Below are 20177 nucleotides of genomic sequence, written 5' to 3'. Positions count from 1 at the left end.
ATATATATAAAGCGCCTTGAGGTGACTGTTGTTGTGTTTTGGCGCTATATAAATAAAATTGAATTGAACTCAAGTTTTTAGCTAATATCAAAGTCAGACCAGCCCTTCCTTGTCACATCTGTTTTTTGAAACCAAGATTGTGACAGCAGAAACACTCATCAGGCTTCAAAATGGGACTTCAGAAACCTGTGGGTGACATCATTATAGCTATGTCGATTTTTACACTGTCTGTAGTTGCATGGCTTGTAGAATACATGACATTAAGAGGGAAATACGGGTAACAGTGAAGATGCAAAGAGCAGAGGAAGTGAAGGTGGACAAATTTAAATACCCTGGGTAAATCATTTGAAGCAATGGACAGTGCACAAGACAGATAAGAAAAGGGTGCAGGCAGTGGGTCAGGATGAGTGTCAGGGGTGATTGTAACAAGCATAGCAGCAGGAGTGAAAAGGAAGATTTACAAGATGGTAGAGAGACCTGCAATTATATGTTATTTGAAGACAGGAGGTCGAGCTGGAGGTGGCAGAATTAAATATGTTAATATTTTCAGTGGGAGTGATCCAGAGGGACAGGATAATAAATTAGTATACCAGAGGGACAGCTCAGGGTGAGCAGTTTGGGAATCGTGGATATACAGGACAAAAAAATTTTGAATATAGATCTGCCAGGCAGGATGGAAAGAGACCACAAAATGGATTCATGGGTGTAATGAAGGAGGGTTTGGTGTAAAGGAGGAGGAGGCAAGAGATAGGTTCAGACTGAAGCAAATGATCTACTGTAGTAAACCCTAAGGGAACCAGATGAAAGAAGAGGAAAATGGTTGCATGGCTTACAGCAAGCTGGCTCACAACCCCTCTCATGATTAGTACTGTAAAAAGTGCATTTACTTTCTAGCAGTAAATGTTACTGAGTGTTACCTGCTTACCTGTCAGAAAAATTCTAGCTAGCAGACATGGCTGCCAGCTGTTTGCTAGCTAACATCTGCTAGCCTCCTTGAAAAAAAAGTTCTCACTAGCAAAAATTATTTATATTTATGGAAAAAAAACTTTTTTTCCTATAATACATCAAGTTTGTGATGGTGTGGGAGCCAGTGACTCTGTTAACGTCGGCTCGAGCAGAAGAGCAGCACTGAGACAAGACACCCGGGAGCTAGCATAAATGTTAAATACTTTGCATTTTCACTGCAAATGAGTGAGTCCTTCACATAAAATCAGTGCACATGGCATTAAAGGGAACCAAGAGAGTAAGGTGAGGCTTCCTATTTTAGGCTATGTCACAATGCTTTCACACTTTGACCAAAAATAAAAGGCAACAGAAGAAAATGCTACATATAAAGAAGTTCTTTAAATGAAAATTTAGCACTTTGCAATTTCGCAGTGCTCAGACATATGGATGGGAGCGCTCACCAAGGTGAGACAAAGAGAGCTGGAGTGAGAGCGACATCTTAAAGCAGGGTGGAGTTTTTGAATGATGAGAGCTGGCATAAACTGGGTGTAATTGAGGTGAACACAGTAAATGAGATGGAGATGTGGGGGCGCAGGTGGAAAATATGAACAGAGGGGGATGGGTGGGAGACAGCTTTGGATTTTTCAACAGAGGAGAGAAAAGGGGGAAACTCCCGCTGAACGAACAAACACTAGGCCACCGGGCCCCTCTTATCGTCATGGTAACATGCATGTTAGTTGTTGCCCTTGCAGCAGGGAAGGAAGACGAGTGAACGGGTGAATTATCAGCCTATTTGAATTAAGCAGCATGTGACAGGCTTGGTTAAATTGCCATGCCTCTGTCTTGTGATTCCTATGCAGGCAGGCAATGCAGAAGAAGCAGAGAAAGTGACAGAATGAGAGGAGCACAAGCGATTATGTTTTTGTTGACAACAAAGTCAAAGAATATATAGGACTTAAAACGGAACTCATAAATTTATTGCTTTTAAAGCAGTTATAGCTGAGACAACACTGTCTGTCATTTCCTCTACTGTTCTTTCTTCTCAGTAGTAGGGTGCAAAAATAATAGCTTCTAAATTATGTAGCATCCATTCAGTAGCAGGACGCACAAAGACACACATAACCACACCGCAAACCCCATCCTGGAACCATCATCCTCAAGTACTCCAACCTTCCATTAAGTTTAAAAACACCATTTATCTTTTACTGACCAGAGTGTGCACACATTCACTCTTTGGAAAATTCAGCTCCGACCACTTAACTGCTACCTAAATTAGGTTTGAGTAGTTTGCCATAAAAGCAGACTCAATATGTTAACACCCTTCTCCTTACTTGCTCACTGTAAACTCAAGAGGCCGTGCTGTCCGCTCTCTTTTGTTTCCTCCCAATTGTCCCTATAGACACGGGGGTGGGGTGAGCACGAGGCTGGAGGCAACGGCACAGGAAAGAAAGGAAGATCTAGCTGAGCGTAAAGGCAGTCCCGGAGAGCTGCATAGCATGGGTGAGGGGGTGGGTGAGGGGGTTGGTGGGGGGGGTTGCATAAAAAGAGGATGACAGAATGACGGAGGAATTGTTGTGGTAATGAAAACAGTGAGGGTGCAGATGAGAAAAAGAGCAAAATAGAGACAAAGAGAGGTGGTGCAGGCAAAGAGTGGCTGCCTGACAAAGTGTGTGTTTCCATGTGCGTGAATTCATAACATGGGAGACAGCCGACAGAGATACCTCATCCTCACGGCTACCTCAAACACACTCTGTTACTCACTGCTCGGCCCAGTTTCTCTCCCATTACAATCCCATTGTAGATGGCCTTGCCTTGAGGCAGGAATGTTGCATAATAATGTGATTTTGCCAAAATCCAGTACAAGATATCATTGTTGAATGCCAAAAAAAGAATCTGCCCCAAAGAACGAAGCCCCCTGCCCCAAACTGCAGGGTAATACACTTAACACACAGTTAAAATGGGCAGATTGTTTTTAATTGAACTTTTGAACTATTTGTTACTCAGAAATTCTGAGGTGGCCCCTGTATGAACTTTAAACTGCCTGCAGCATATCCAATGCAAATTAGACGGCAAGTAAAGCCTATTAGATCTGTCTTTGAACATCTATATACTGAATTTGTAAGCAGTAATTCATTCGTTAATCAGACTCTAAAAAATGCAGAGTTCATCATTATTCTTTTATAAAAACCTACTAAAAAAAACTAGAACATGGCCGAACAGAATATTGAGAACAACTTTAAAAAGAATGGTTTGCAATTTAACCACACTACAATTACAATCAACAAAATGGCCCATAACAGAGAATAAATAATAAACAAAGGCTTAGACACATGTTCTTGTTCAAATGGAGGACAAAGGGAGAAGCATAATGAAGCAGTAATAACCCGGGGGTAGAAATGACCCAAAGGGCACTGGCTGAGTCATTTATTCTCCCCCGAGCACCATCAAAGGTATGATGAAAGCCAGCACAGATGGGACGGTGAGATAAACAGACAGTGATGCTGTAATGACCTATCGCAAAGCCATGTGAGAAATATAACAAACAGACTTAAAGACAGCTGGCCAAGGCAGAATGATGTTATTGCTTTCTAACGTCAGATAATATGAAATACTGAAAATAACCCTCTGAATGCACTTACGACTCGAAGGATGCAAAAATCAATACTGAGTGGAGTCTATGCCGCTCCGGAGCATGTTCACGGTGCTTCGGTCTCAATCCAAGAGAGGGACTGTGGGAGGTTTAATGCAGGGATGTGGAAGTTTGCTTTTACAGCTTCACAGTCAGTTCAACTTAATTTCACTGGAAAGACTCTGATTTACTAGAGAACATCTTTCCAAATATTCAGTGTCCTTGATGAGCACTCTCTGCCGCTTTGCTGGAGCATAACAAAGACAGACAAGAAACAGAGCACATAGAGGTCGTGCTATGTCAACACAGATGTAAACTCACAACTCCCTAAGTGTTATATGTGCCTTTTACTGAGCTTCCATTAAAAATCAATTTTTAATACACATAATTAATACATAGAAATGGAAAGCACCTCCATCTGTTAAAGTGCATCTGCTAAGCAGCCCTGAGTCATTTAACAGAGGAATTCCACAAACTTAGAGGAGCTCTAAATGCAACGCTAAGCGATGTGAACTGTCTTCTGCAAGCATTGGAGCTCCACAGCAGGTGGCAGACAGCTGTGCGTAGGTTGGGAAGGCCTCCAGGCGCTGTGCACATTGCTTTGCAATACACCGAATTCGACAGTGGCCTGAATGGGCAGTGACATTACTTCAGCGTGATAGGGGTTAAATAGGTGTCAGGTCAGTTAGTGAAAAAAGAAGACATTTAAAAAGAAAAAGCTCCACTTTGAAATTCAAAGCTTGGTGGGAAACAGTAGCTGCTGGTGAATGTCACCAGAAAAGAGCTTTCTCTTTCACTTATTCTTTTAATGTTTCACTACCTTTCCCTTCTACACCCCAAAACTCCACAGGGACTGGATCCTTCTCTCCTACAAAACAACACAACAGCAACTTTGTAAAAAGCTTAAATCCCACATCTTTAGATTCATGTCATCAAGTTTTTTTTTAATTGAACTTAATACTTAACAAACGTACTTTTAGTACTCCTCACAATTAGTAAACTTTAGTTTTTAAAATGAGAGCCCCATGGCAAATTTCCCCCCATCATTTCTTTCTTTATTACATTAACCATTCTGCATGACATAGCACAGCACTTTTTCTATGACTCAAGACCACCATACCAGATTGAACTGAGGCAGCCAGGCGCCTTAAGAAATGCAAGCTGATATGGCAAAGAAGCAAAGTCCCCCACCCAAAGATCAATGAATGGTCCAACTCACTATCTTCCTCCTTGCTTCTGCCTGTTCCACTCCGATACGTACTTGGATGCCCGGGGACGAGGGCCCTTTCCAGCTCAGTGCATTCAGCTGAGCCTGCCCATGTTCACAGCTGGGATGCTATTAAGTCCCAGCAAGGTGACCCATGAGATATGGATGAGAAGCGGGGGGGGGTTCTGTTGTTAAACCATTGTTTCAAATCTATTACACTATGTTAGGGAAGTATTAATACCAGTATGGCTAACACAAGCAATTAAAAAAGCATCCAAAGACCAACTGCAGTTCTACATTCAACCAGTTTCCTAATGCCTGCAGTGAGAGGAAGCAAGAAGCAACTTTGAAGCAAATACTGGTGATGGAAGAAAAAAAAAGTTTTTATCCACTCCACTGCTCTTGATAACTTGATTATAAGCTGTCGCTACTTGGGTGGTATTTTGCACCATTGTTATTGTGAAACTAATATCAATGGTAGGTCTACTATATTGCAATAAAGTACCCCACAGAACAGAAGCCTATTATTAAAAAATTGTATTGATGTATATCTACATTGTATTGTCTTACTACCATAAACTGATGGTGTCTAAAGTTTCTTCCAATCCGTTTAATTTCACCCTTTCTGTTTTTTCTCTAAAAAGAAAGCGTTGTGAATATTTTTTTAGTAAATGCTTCTTTAATAAGCACGGCCATCCTGACCGGGACATCTCTGGAGTGAAGCAAAGCGCGTTATGTTTGTTTCCTCTCTGAACCCAAAGCCAACCTGTTTCCTCGGGGAAGTCAGGGGTCATGATTTTGATTCCACACCGTCACAACAAAGGAAACCCAACCCCCCCACCAGCTTACATGAGAGACATGAGAGGAATGTGGCTAAGTGAATCCACGTCTCCCAATTCATACAGCTTTGGTGTATGGCCAAAGCTGTACGGCCTTTCATGCGACCTGCTGAAGGTTTCCTGTGTTGTATATCACTAACTAAAATTATAACACTAAGGAAATACAAAGAAAACCAAGTTTACAGCAGCACGGTTGGTCATCCGCTGCTGTCATATCCTGTTTAATCGTGGTTAGATCAGCATGAGGGCTTGAATATTGCCTTATTAGTGCAGACCTAAGCCATACCATATAGTCAATCAGGTGATACTAATCACTAGCTTCAAGCAGCATGGAGACAGATTGGGGTTAATGACCTTCTGGAAACCCAGAGGGGACAGTGTAAGTTCTTTTCTCTTTGTCTATGCATGTCACTAACGAGCAATACATACATAGATGGCTGTGTAGCAAAAAAAGACAACCTACCAGAGAGACTGAGCTGAGGTGAATCACTGCTTTAACAATAAGGTTACACAATCATTCAGGCAAACGGGGAGAGGCTGAGATAAGACAAGGAGCATGGGAATTAAGAACGACAGATTTAAGATTGATTTTCTTGAGGAGGCAGCAAAAGGAGTTGGTAAATTTCCAGTGCAATCAGAGTGACTGCGATAGCTGAACAGATAATGGATTTTCAGCTCTTGAAACGCACAATTTTTCATTTTCGATCACACGCACTAAACGCAGTTAACACAACAGTGCCATATAAGCGTTTAGCTGCAAATCAGGAAAGTAGCTGCTTGAAACAACATCGTGTGAAGAGGGCTCATGTAAAAATGCAATCAAATCATTTTTTAACCATAAATTAGAAATAGTCATAAATCTAGCAGTATTAATGAGAATGTAATGGCTGTACTTTAATGGGAAATGGAGCTGCAGCGCTTTCAAACTGAAGTATACGACTTGGAGAAAATCATAAAAAATACATATTTTATCCACAAAGACTGCACATAAGTTTTCCGGTCTTTATGATTAGCGACTCTGACACACAGTGCATTTCTTTAAACTGGGAGGTTTTATGTCAATGAATAAAGATGGTGAGGTGAAGGGAATGCTGATGAATGACTACAGAAATAGCAAAGGTGACAAAAAACACCTGGAAAGTCTGAAAAACCAAGCATCACGGTGGAACTCATTTTTCAGACGCGATCTGTGACGCAGAGAGATGGGATGTATTAAAAGTTCTAGTTTGTGACCATAAATGAACGCTGTGTATGTGCCCAGGTCTTTATCCCATATCACTCTGAGCAATATGATAAAAGCCTTCAACAGGAGACTGTCTGAGGTGGTTATTACAGGATGTGTCAATTTGTCTCAGACAAAAAGAGAAAAAAAGTCTATTTTCCTGTGCAGGAAACAGACAAAAGTTTTTTTTTAACCATCCTTAATTGTGTAAATGTTTAGAACAAGAGCAAAGAAGACAAACATCTACCCTAAAATACAAAAGCTTCCCTGAACTCTTTGTACCGTAACAGGCAGAACACCACATGAGACTAGTAGCTAACTGTCAACAGTAAAGAACATGACAGATTTCCTGCAGCGGCTGCATACATTTTTCAACACATTTCTGTGCTTGACTGAGCGTACACGAGCATAAATCCACATTCTTCCCAGTAATTACTGTTACTGAACAGCTGATAAGCTGAAAATATTTAATTTTCACAAAAAAAACACGAACATGCTGCCTGTGTCTTCCCAGAGTCTCATGACCAACTCAAAATTGGTTCAAGTAATGCCTGAGTTAATTACTTTGGTAATCAGCCTGCTTTTCTTTTGATGTACAGTACTTCGCCAACGCCTTGAACCACCCCTCATTTCTTTATATTTTTCTTCCAAGGAGTCTAAATGTCTTGTAATGTTTTAAAGTCATCTTGAGCAATAGCTCTCCAGGTTTTGTGAAGGTCTTTCAAAGTTTTTCTTTGGATGTTGGCTGGTTTTTCACAGATTTTCAGACCACTCCTTGTACCTGACCATCTTCAGAGGAATTATTATTATTATTGTTGTTTATTTGTGTGCTAACACTGATCTTAACTCAGATCTATGAATCACTTAAGCATAAAAACACACCTAACTCCGGGGAAGAACCAATGCTGTGTCTAAATATAACAGGCAACTTAGCAACCAACCAACAAATGTCAAAGATAATAGTTGGACTGGCATGAAAAGTATATTTGCACCAACAACACCAACAATGAGCTGAATTAGCTGAAGATGAACAGCACCTGAAAGTCATGGAATGCGAGTACTACAATCCTGATCACATTTTGATCCACCATGCAACAGCATCTGGAAAATATCTGCTAACAGCTTCATTCTTCACCATTACAAACACACTGCCAGAGCAGTAAAATCATATCTGGGCAGAAAATCACACATTACAACTCTATCAGTCATGGATTGGCCTCCTCAGAGCCCAGACTTCAACATTATCGAAGCAGTGTGGGATCATCTTGACAGAGAACCAAACAAGAGGCGGCCAAAAACCCAAGAAGAGCTTTAAACATCTTTAACAAATCCTTGAGAACTATGAAGACTAGTTAAAGCTTGTAAGATTGTCAGATTGTGCTGAAGAATAAATGTGATCCTACGAAATATCCACTGTCATAGAATTGTACAAACTCTATTTTTGTCTTATATTCTGTATTTCCACACATTGGCATATGTTTCAACAAATCACTGCACCTATTCCCCATTCTACTCGCAAAACATAAAGAAATTACGGATGGCTCAAGACTTTTGCGCAGAGCTGTAAACTGTACAGTAACCAATCTGCCTACATTTTATTTGTTTGTTGTTTTGTTTTAATTTGCATAATAAGAGAGTTCTGTCTCCCAGTCGGCTGCACTAGCCAGTAATGCACAATTACACTCCCACATTGTCAGCAGAACATTAAAAATACACCCACAACAGAATGGCTTCCACCTTGGCTCAAGATTTTTGCACAGTACAGTAAGTGCCAGTGCAAATGTAGGACTACCTAAACATATATATTAAAAACTTCAAGTAAACAGAAGCACAAATGACTATTGCTCTGAAAACTCTGATTTTAGTATTTAGTATTACATTCTATCATCACACTATATGGGTTTTAGTGACTCTGGCTGCTTAAAAGGGAGGAGAGTACATTGGTGGGATGACTGGAGCATGTGATCCAGTGATCCATGTGATCTGTACCAGTAATTTATTTGGCATAAATATGTTTATGTTTGATTCACAAAGCAGGAAATGAAGAAAAGAAAGGAGAAGTCAGATAGACTAGGACCTTCTGACCTACACATAACGTCTGGCTCAACACACACACATACATTCAAAAATACAGGAACAAAAAAAATTAGGCCTCCAACTCTGTCCTACTTTTGGGTAAGCCTTTCCAGTTTTTTGCCCTCTTTATATCCCACAGGCCTCGGGACAGGAAGAGCAGAGAAATCCATTTTCTACATCAGACACTGGCTGAGAAAGACTGAGCAAATTGCTGAGCAGATCAGCAGTTTGTCTCTCAAGCCTGTGCGTGCCCAAAACAAACATAAGTGATGGATGTCAGTTGCTCACGAGGTCAGCATGCTTAAAATGAATGCTAGCTGGACTGACGAGAAGAAAAAAAAACAGTTCAACAATCACGCCCACTCCATGCAGTAATTGACCAATTGAGTGCAGGTCTGAAAGTAGGCCCTGGGAGCAAGGTTTAAACACTTTTGCCTTTAAAGCAGTCACTCAACGGATCCTCTGCATAGTTTTCAAGCCTACTCAACCCTCAACTCTGCAGCACTAGATGAGATTTTCCAAAATATCTCAGTAAAATAAAAAAGAATAGCTTGATTAAGGTCAGAAGACAGAAATTAGAGGCACTCCAGGCAGATGATTCAGCTTACAGACATTCCTTTACTGACAACAGCAGTAGTAGATTCCTACCCCCCCCCCCCCCCCCCCCCCCCCCCCCCCCCCCCCACCCCACACACACACACACACACACACACAGATGAAGAACAATGAAATATAGCATCGCCTCACATCCCTTCACATTCCCTGGCCCGAAGCCAGGGCGGGACTTCACCAGGATTGCCCACGGTACAACTAACCAATTACAAATCCTCTGACAAAGCATGTGGTCTGCTTTAAGAAGCATGGCTCAGCTGCTCAATGCTACCCCATCTACAACAGAAAATGTCAACTCAGCAACTCGTTAACAAAAGAATCAACTCACCACCACATAACTCAATTAAAGTGTAATTTTTATCCCATTAAACTATTAAATGCTGTAAAAGTATCAACTGCAACGCACTAAATCACCCCAGATATCACAGTGTACTGTAGTTTTATAAAACAGGACAGTATAAGTTAATTCACAGTTTTTACTGTGTCGCAGTGCTGACCATGTTAATACATTATACTTCACTAGCAACCTTAACACTCTTCCTAAATACTATAAGCATAATCCACAGCTTGGCGACTATTCAGGACACCCAAGATCCATGTTATCAGTGTTATTCTCAGTAACTCATTAATTGATTACATGCACAGCACATGAGCATGGCTTCTAATTCAGGCAAAACAGGGGGTGGTGGTGTGAATTAAGCTCAACAGCTCATAAAGGAAAAGGAATATAATGCCCTAAGTAGCCTGGCATATGCCTGAAATTGCATCATTTGCTGTGGTGCTTTACAGTACATTGTTTTACATGTTGAGACCATTAAAGCTTCGACAATAGAAAGCAGGAGCATGGTTTAGTCAGATAGAGTGTGGTGGGAGAAAGAAGATTCGCAAAGAACAAGTAAGGTTGGTGGATGCAGTGGTGGGGATTTCCTACCCCAGACTGACTGACTGCCTGTGGCTGACAGTATTCTCAGTGGGAATTGCTTTTCACCTGCTGAGACTCACCACCTTCTCTTCCTGCACCCCGTGGCTCCGGCTGTATCTCCACAATGCAATCGAGGGCAGCACAGGGCAGCATGAGGAAAAAAGGCAATCTGCCTCTCTTTGCCTCATTTGGAGTCTTCCTCAACATGAGTGAAAAAATATATTCTATATCTTGCAAAGACAGAATGCATCAAAACCAAAATGAATGCAATGGTATCAGTGAATATGTTGTCCAGTATTTCCTGGGGTCTCTCCTTTTCTATTGTTAAAGTCCTGAAAGGCTTAAGCACAGGGACTCAACACATCATGAAGAGTTTTTTTTAGGCTTGATTCTTCTATTGCTACTTTTCCAACAGAAAAGGAGAGGCCCTAAGTTGCTTCCTATCTGTGCTGATAGGTAACTGTTGACAATATCAGCGTTATAGTTATAGTACAGAGGGGGTCCCCCTTGGGTCTGAGGGATGGGAATGTCATCAAGTGAATGAAACACCCACCAAAAACATCACAAGGTGGAAAAATAGCCTTGCTCTTATTGTCCCCACTTAGAATAAGTAAGGCTTCCCCCCCCCCCCCCTTCTATCTCTGTTTTTGATCACCCCCAACTGAAGAGGTGCTATGACTAAAATCCTCCTTTAAATTCCAGGAAACTTGTGATCATGTGTTAACACAGAAATAAGAAGGAAATATGAATCATAGCCACATTAAATCTGGCGTGACTAGTATTGGCTTATGAAAGAATGCACCCATTTGCGATTCACTAATGCTGACTATGTGATAATGACTCCCACTTGCCTTATTTCACTGCTGAAATTAAACGCTTGAAAATCATTATAAGGCTCTGACTGTCTCAGACACCTGAACTCACTCTGGAGACCAGTGTGCTAGGATGCTGCAGCGATGAACTTAAATGCCATCACTTCTCAGGATGACTACTTGCACTGACAGAGGCAGAACTGTAACCTTGAAAAATTCAACAGTTAAATAATGAAACATTCATGGAACATGACATGTGTTCACAAGCAGGTCATTAGTCATCCAAAAGTTGATCCCAACCCTCTTCAGTGCTGTGTGAAATGGTCCTGTCACCACCTCTGGAGTTGGATGGGAATCACTTTGACTCCCATGGGTGATCTATGTCAGCATTATCCCACAAGGGTGCTTCCTCTCTCTGTCTCTCCAGCACACACAGATAAAAGATTAGCTCATTTTAAAAGCTGCAACAGTCGACCCAAGCAGTGTTTGGGAGATGTCCTGTGCTGCGTTTTCTCTTTCTAAGGTTTTCTGAAGTAATGATGATGATGATGCTTTGTTAGTATGTTTGCTGAAGAGCAATCACTGCTTTCAGAACGATGACTGCAATTACAATACATAAACAGCATTTTGAGTTGGTTCTCATGTCAATGGCAAAGTAAAGATGCTTCAGTGTGATTTCAGTGGAGCTGACTAGGTTACGTGCAGGGACATTATGGCCCACTTTTGTCATCAATAATACAATGCAGTGTGACTCTTCAGGGTAGCAGAGGGAATAGTGATAGCAAACAGCCCACAACTGATTCTAGTGAAACAACAGCAATATCAGAAAAAATGATCATACTGTGGGTTGGTTTTGGGACAATGTGTTAAAATAGTAATATAAACTCTTTATTAAGTGTCATTGCAGAAACCTACAGACATATTATGCCCCAGTTTTTAAGCGTCTATAACTAGGCTTCTGGTAAAGAGCCATATGTCCCATATCCCTCTCCACTGACCTGCTGGTAGTTCTCATCTTCAGGCTGGAAGGTCTTATCAATGGGCTGAAACCTCAGATTGATATGAGGAAAATTGTGAAGCCAGTAAGTCCACCACGGCGCAATGTAATCCACACGATCCGAAGACATCACTGCCCGGAGAAAAAGTTAGGCTTCAGCCTAAATTAGCCTCTCAGTAGTAAAGCAGGCAGTTTCTTCCGCTGCCGGATATTTTAATCAAGTCGCACATTAAACAAAGGCAACGATAAAAGCATGCTCGGTTGTGGAAACACGCTCGACCACACATGAGAGGTGGGGAAAGTCCTGCAAAGGTAAAAGTGTGTTTGCAAAGTGAGCTCCGGTTAAGATTTTTCCCGAGAAAGACCAATAATCACTCTGCGTCCATGTTTCCGTTCCTGTGGACGCACAGATACTATCCGACCGACAGCTGCTCCACACAAACAGCAGACAACACAGTCAGCAGCGTGAACGCGCACTTATAGTAGGCGCAGGACACCAGGGGGTGAGGAGGCGTGCACATTCGCTTTCGTAAATGGTTTCGGAACATTAGTCTGGCAGCATACATCATAAGTACAACTAATTAATTAAATAAACAAAGTCAGTTTATTGTAACATCAGCTACATCGATTTTTTTTTTAGTTATTAACGGCCCCTTTATTCTCTGATAAATAAGCAACAGCAGTGCCACCTAGTGTTCAATTAAGCCAATTACACAACATGCAGCCCGTGAGAACAGCTGGTGGGTCATTTTTAAAGTGGCTTATATTAACATTTTGTATACTTGTATTTTCTGGTGTACTTCAGCTACAGATGCAGCAAATTTAGATGCTAAAATAATATTTGCTGTATTCATGAGCAGGTTACTTATATTTATTTATGAAACTTTGATGTAATTAAACTAAGTGGAATTGAGCCAGATTCAGCCCAGCTGTCAAATAGCTAACTGTGCTGGTTATATGACTTTATCACTTTAAATGTTTCCAAAATTAATTTTATAGCCATTAAAATTTACAAGTTTACATTTTCTGGGTAAAAATCTTGTATATAGATGTAGTGTGGCTATATGTTGATGCAGACATTGTAACCAAGCAGTCAGTGAAAACCTCTACAAAGATGAAGCTGAAGAAAACAATCAACATCTACAAAGGATGCATTTTATTATTTCGCCCCAAATTGTGCTATAAAGTCATTGCCGCTCATTTCAGATCAAATGCTCCAATGTCCATGTCACACTTGTGGATTATGGTATAACAACACAACAAATCACAGAAGCCAAAGTGATTTTCCCCCCAGTTTTTTTATTACAATTATCTGTACATCACGGATTTACTTCAGCTCCTTCACAGCCAGACCTGTAGAGAAAGAAAGACAAAAGATTAGAAATATTCAGATACACACTTTCTAAAACACAACTGGGAAAATACATTTGAGGCATCACATGATTAAAGTAGTAAGGAGTATTTATATTTTCATCAAAATTTCTCCACTTGCACCAGGTATCACATCTGACCTTTACAGGGCAAGTTATTAACAATTATCATACCGGCAGTATTAAGAAGACGGCAGACTGCCATCAACACGAGTGACAGCAAACTGCAAAGAACCAGTTAATGTGGATCTGCTCTTTGAAGAGCATGAATGTCTCTGTGGCGATTAGAATTTAATTCAGGGTTGTTGGGGGGTTTTTTTTAATACAAAGAGCTTGCGATTCAATGCCAGTTTCAGTCCTACCAGCTACAGCATGACGTGTTACAGAAAAGCAGAGGATAAAATGATAGCTCATTATAATTTAAAGTATCACAATTTTTAAAGAAATAATTCTTCAAAAAAAAAAAACTAATCTAAACCCTGATATGCAGCAGAAAATTGATGATATTATTAATTTTAAAATGAATTAATTTGTCTAAAAATGGCTCCTCTGCCATTATGAGGCAAACTTCTTAGCTTACACTATGGTGCAATTCCACCATACACAGACTTTTAGGCACTAACTGCAATGTCTAGACAGGCTGCAATCAAATATGAAAACATTTGAAAACCAACCAGATATCAGAGCAAAGGAACACAACATAAACTGGGAAAGCTCTGCTGTAGCAATCAATTTCTTTGGTTCTTTTTATTATGAGACTTTTTTTTTTCAGTATTGCACTATTAACCCTCGCAATTCGGGGCACTTAAGTATCAGGACCTTCTGTTCTACACATTGTAAACAGAGAATCTGCAGCTGTGCTTTACACACTGAAAAGTCCAGGTCATTTTCCACGAGAACCAGATATCATTAATACATGTGCACACAGACTTTTTAAACGCTAAAGATTCCAGACATTTGTTTATGAAATTAACTACGTTTTATACGTTTCCTTGCAAATATGATAAAGCAGACAACTACTGTGGGCCAATAAAAGCACTAAAGTCCCAGAATATCAAAAAACTTAACTGTATTTTTATGAATGTTCTTCAAAAAGGGTTTATTTTTTAACACTGCAGCCAAGAGAAACAAACCATTAACAATCACTGAACCATGTCTCAATAAGTAAGTTAACTTAAAGGGATGCACCAGCATTAAAAATCTTCAACCCAAAGGTGGCCCAAAACTGTACAGAGTAGTATATGTGCACATATCTTTAAATCAGCGCGATAAAAGGTTTCGTCTGAGTCATTTTAATTCAAAGCCCTTAAATCTACTTGATAAAAATCAAGAGTACATTTTCCAGAAAGCTGTGTTCACTTTACATGCCACCTCTCTTATTACTCACCTGGGGGCAGGGACTGTTTGAGCTTCTCAGCCTTCTCCTTGTCTGTGATGACCAGGGTGTACAGGTACCTGCTGCAGCGCACCTTGAACTTAACATTGTCCTTGTTCTTCTTGATCTTTACGGCTAAAGGAGGAAAGACAAAGCTGTGTTAGCGCCGAGTCTCTTCAAAAGTAAACTCAAACATAATTATTTCTCAAGTCAAACAAACACTAATAGGTGAGAGCTTTAGTTTAATACTTTCCTCTACTGGATCTGCTAATAAAAACAGCATTCTGAACACATGTTTTTTCATGCCTCAAAAATAGGCTTGTGGGAGGTGACTACATATGTAAGTATGAATGGTCTGTATATTAAATAGCCTAAGACAACACAGAATAACTGCCACAAGCCTGCCAATTACTAAATACTTTTAGTAAGTTTCACCACAATTTATTATTTATCAAAGCCATGGTGATTTTGCTTTGGGGGAAGACCAAAATCTCGCTGAAGAGCACTTTAATTTAGAGGTAACTACATGATAGATGCCCCCCCACCAAAAAAAATATTTCTAGAGGTTCAAATTTCTTTTTCAACACATTCACTGGACTTTAAAAGGTGCATTTCAATTTACAATGTTAGCATAGAGCTGTCTGTGGCAAGCTGTCACCCACATATCTACCTATTCTTTGGCAAGAAGATTAAATTTCTAGTTGTTAAACATCAAAATGTGATGCCTGTGTGCCTCTTACACTTAGCATCCTTCCTCCTGGCTGTCAGCAGGAAATCTTTGATTTCTTCTATCTTGCGAGGCTACAAATAAACAGAAAAAATGATCAGTCAGGCAGAGCATCAAACTTCACATGCTGATAATGAATCGCTAACGAGTGTTAGTGGACCGGTGGAACTGAGGTTCCCGTTGTAAAGTCGAAACCTAGCACTTGGTCCATCATTATTCTCGCAAGAGTGTAAATGCATCACGGGCACATCAGCCTGAGATGTTTGGACTTCTTGCTGTTAGCAAAAAACTCTTTTGGTAGGATGTTGCTAATTGTCAGGCACCCTGTGGCTAACGCAGACCAAGTCTAAGCTGTAGTACTGCTGTAGTACTGTAGAAAAGACGCAACTATGATTTTAGTGCCTTAAGCTACTTTCAAGACATTCACTTCTAATTAAAATAACAAAAAAAACAACAACAAAACAATTTCTTATAGGTATTGACTCATGTGTCATTCCTCAACAAACTGCAGCCGGGTGGCCCAGCTTAGCCCCTGAGCGGCATTTTGCTAATGCTAATAGCCAGTGCTAACTACTTTTACAACAACTACCGACTATTAACTGAACTGTAAACACATTCTAAGTAACAACATACACGTATACATGACATACAACCTTATTAAGCACAAATAAGCAACTAACAGATTAAAATGAGATGCAATCCTTACCATGCTGCCGTGTCAGCGGACTGGAGGCTGCGGAAGAGAAGAGATCGAGTCAGCTATACAGACGATAATCAATGTACTAAAAATAAAATTTCAATCTAATCTTCTACCAACGGAATGAAATAATTATATTTTAGCAAAAGTTGGGTTCTAAATGTTGCTGACAAAGAGGATGGATGATGATTAAAATAGTCATTATGTTTGTGGTGCAACATGAACTCACTCAGTCGGCCAGAGAGGGGATGAAAAAGGGGCGGGACTTCCGGTTGAAAACGCATTTATATGTCACTACGGCAACTACCGAGGGCCAAGACGAAAAGCGAATCGAATATTGATACAGGAGCCCAGTTTTGCCGAAATTTAAAAGCGTTTGTGTGCCGCATAAATCCCCAAATCGTGTTTTATAGACTTTATTACCATATATTGAATAGTAAACTTAATATAACCCAGCCAAGCATATACTGGTGAATGACAAAAAAAAATGTATGTATATGTCTTTATTTCCCAATAACAAAACAATTGCCAATTTCTTTTTCCAGCAGGACTTTGCATCTGCCCACAATGACAAAGCTGCTACTAAATACTGGCCATGATATTACTCGGCTTGATTGGCCAGGTAACTCGCCTGAATTAAAACTCATAGTGGCTCTATGGGTTATTGTCAAGAAAGCTGAAGGTCGCAAAGCAACTGTTGGTTTTATTAGCCAGGAAAGGGAATTGAATGTACCAAAAATGAAAAAAAAAATGGCAAAAAACCACCATACCTCAAACAGGTTTCCAATACAAGAGTATAAATAAACTTATAAAACTGCATGTACATAAAATTTTATATATCCTCTAATAATTCACTTTTGTAGTGTGCACAGTTCATTTAAGCCTGGTGAATGTCAGTGATTTGTTGCCTATGACACAGAACCACAATATGAATTTATTAATTTGCTGCTCAACTGCACACAGATTATACACATTAGACCTTTTCATGAATACAACATGCATCACACAGGACATAATGTGCTGAGAATTCCTCACAGGCCGGTAAAGCGGATTATGTATGAAGGTTATTTCTCACCCTCTGTGTGACCCTTTTGTTATCCTGCAGATCACACACTGTGTTTCACTGCGCACTTTCAGCCAAGTATGAATAAGCTTTGATGGATGCACTACAGCGTGCCTCTGAATAGAAACACTGGCTAGGACCAGTGTGTGGAAGAAATTATGTTTGCGCTGCCAGAAAAAAGCCATATCTCCAAGATGTGGACATGATCACACTAGGTCTCCTCTGCAGACCTGAGACTGACCTAGAACATGCATTGTGTTTATCACTTCAGGAGCAGAATCATGTTGTAATGGTCATGCATTCATTTCTACTAATTATGTAAAGTGAACCTGAAATTAATTCAGTTAAATGCTGTGGATATATTTCCACATAATTAGCATAAAGGTAAAGTGTTAGTAAAGCAGGAAAGACACTGGGCTGCAAACAGGATTTTGAAATTGAGTTCTAAAATGAAAAATCCCAAAATAAAAATACAGAATCGATGTTTATTTAAGTTTAATCTCCCTAGAAGTTGCCAGGGATTTTTTCTGTACCTAAAAATGTATTTTCCACCTGTAATAGTGGTCAACCCTTTATTCAATACATTTGAGATTAGAGAAAAATTGTGAACACAGTGATCCAGTCAAGTGTCAAGAAAAATCTTTCTTGTGTATCAGTTAAAAAAGCCCCAAAACAACCCCTTTCCTTTTCTACTGAGCAGCTCGAAGCCCCTCAGTCACACCAAAGAAAGCTGCAATCCACTACCCTGCATAAATGTTAAATGTTCAATAACTTCTCAACGCTGCTAGGAATATAACTTACAAACTTTCATGGGAAAATAAATCGAATCAAACTCAGTATTTTTTTTTCTTCTTTTGTCCAAAATGACATACAAATAGAAACTTCAATGGTCTGAATTTACCTTGTTTACTATATGGACAAATATCAAGTAGAAAAGGACAGAATTTCCCGGCCATATACCGTATCACTGAGCTGATTCAAAAGTCAGCCATCACTTCATAACTTCCATTCAGAGCCTTTGCTGTATAGACATATTAAATGTTTTCATAAGTGACACTTCCATAAACTGGATTTTACCAAGCAAAAGAAATAATTGTATAACTCAAAATGCAAGGGTGAAAAAAAAATTCATACGTTTTTTTCTCTCTCTGTTTTTTTTTTTCAATAAAGATGCATTCACACATGCAGCAAGTCGCGTCAGAGCCCCAGATTTATCTAACAGTTCAAGGTCAGACAGACTGTGGGTGAGGAAATATTGCTGTCTATAACGGGAGATGATAAGGAACCAAATAACACTGTATTTAATCCAATTAGAGATTTCCTTTCACTACTGAAATAGTTTGCACGCTTCAAATTGAGTTGTGAACTGTGAATGTTCTGCCTCTGTCTATCTGTTCATCTGTTCTAATACGTCTTTCTAGCCCTTTCTCTCATTCTCATCTTAAACCGTAGATACAGAGAAGCCGTTAACCCGGAGGTCATTTTTAAAGCAAGTAGGCAACAGGCATTATATCCTCTTGTATGGCTGAGTTTTTCAAACTCAGTTCAGGGCCAAGCATTGCGAGGGAACTGAATGTTTCTTTTGAGAAGGGTGGGAAGAATTACATGTATAATACAATTTGTTTCCTGAAAAACTGCTGTGTTGGGCTTTTGTATTATACGCTCTGGCGGGTATTTCTTTGGTTTCAGACTTACACTAAATTTAAAAAAAAAAGAGGGAGAGAGAGCAAAAAAGTAAAAGATTTGCTTGAGACATCTTTGAAACTGCACACATTACAACCAACCTGCTGACTTATGAGTTCAATTATCTTTTGCACTCAAGACAGATAAACCCAATGGGTACCAGAATAATAAGCCTTTAAGTATATAAATGGTTCACAGTGAAGAAATTCCCATCTATTATCCTTACAACCTGACAAAAATGATTCCATGTATTTCTACAGCAGTAGAGCACAGTTAATGAGCCAATCCTGCGATGGTGAGACACATTTCTGCTCAGTGGGTGTCAATTTACTTTACCTTCTTGTGTTCAAGGCAGTGTTTGGCTTTGTAATTTATTATGCATGTACTTTGTTTCAGAGGAAATGGTAGTGGCAACATACTCCAGCAGTACATATTTCCCATAGTTGTCTTACCTGGAGGTGAGTTCATAAGTGGGCTGAACTGTATTCAAGTTTAAAATGTGCACAAGCCAAGGATATTTGGTCAGTGATGCTTGAGTGACACCTCAGTCTGTTTCCATTGCTCTGACTTGGCGTTAATTCATAAAGACAGGAAACACCTCATCGGCCGTTTTTAATTAACCTACTATCTACCTGTCTGCCCGTGTTCACAGGCCATATCCACCCAGATACTCAATCAGCGCTTGCACTATTGGAGACGTTTCACTCAGGGTTTAAAATTTTCACGAGTCTCTTGTCAGTCAGAGTCGGAGATGAAGTGCAGTTTGTTTTAGCAAGTGTTTTTAGTGAGGGGGCTCAGTGACTCTGCAGCAGATACTGGTTAGAGAACTACACGGAGACTACACAGTACAAGCTTTGTCCCACATCTGTGTTGTTTTGTGTACTTGTTTGTAGTCCCAAACCATTTTTCCACAGTGAAAAAGGAACTAAAAACAGTTTATCTCAGCAAGGATTTCTACTCCTTGCTGCTGACAAGATAATATACCATATTTTTTTTTCAAC

The 20177-nt window shown here is 39.9% G+C and overlaps 1 protein-coding gene and 1 long non-coding RNA gene across 3 annotated transcripts in view; both read right to left on the bottom strand.

The window, feature by feature from the left end:
• ttyh2 (tweety family member 2) overlaps positions 1-12717 on the bottom strand; it is a 70255-nt gene extending 57538 nt beyond the window's left edge. For both annotated transcript variants that reach the window (XM_005725910.1, XM_005725911.1), the window contains exon 1: positions 12263-12717. In XM_005725910.1, coding sequence (XP_005725967.1) covers positions 12263-12391 — 129 coding nt within the window. In that variant the 5' untranslated portion in view covers positions 12392-12717. The remainder of the gene's footprint in view (positions 1-12262) is intronic.
• Positions 12718-13540: 823 nt separating this feature from the next.
• LOC102210189 (uncharacterized) lies at positions 13541-16719 on the bottom strand. The gene is made up of 5 exons (XR_311529.1): positions 16660-16719; positions 16440-16466; positions 15747-15807; positions 15019-15141; positions 13541-13614 (listed from the first exon to the last, which is right to left on the bottom strand). It is a non-coding gene; the product is annotated as an uncharacterized LOC102210189 (long non-coding RNA).
• Positions 16720-20177: the final 3458 nt, after the last annotated feature.

Source organism: Pundamilia nyererei, unplaced genomic scaffold, assembly GCF_000239375.1.
Source record: "Pundamilia nyererei isolate P.nyererei 1_Seehausen unplaced genomic scaffold, PunNye1.0 scaffold00017, whole genome shotgun sequence".
In the NCBI taxonomy this organism is placed as follows: Eukaryota; Metazoa; Chordata; class Actinopteri; order Cichliformes; family Cichlidae; genus Pundamilia; species Pundamilia nyererei.
The sequence above is the reverse complement of the archived record's forward strand: the minus strand, read 5'-3'. Positions and strand labels throughout refer to the sequence as shown.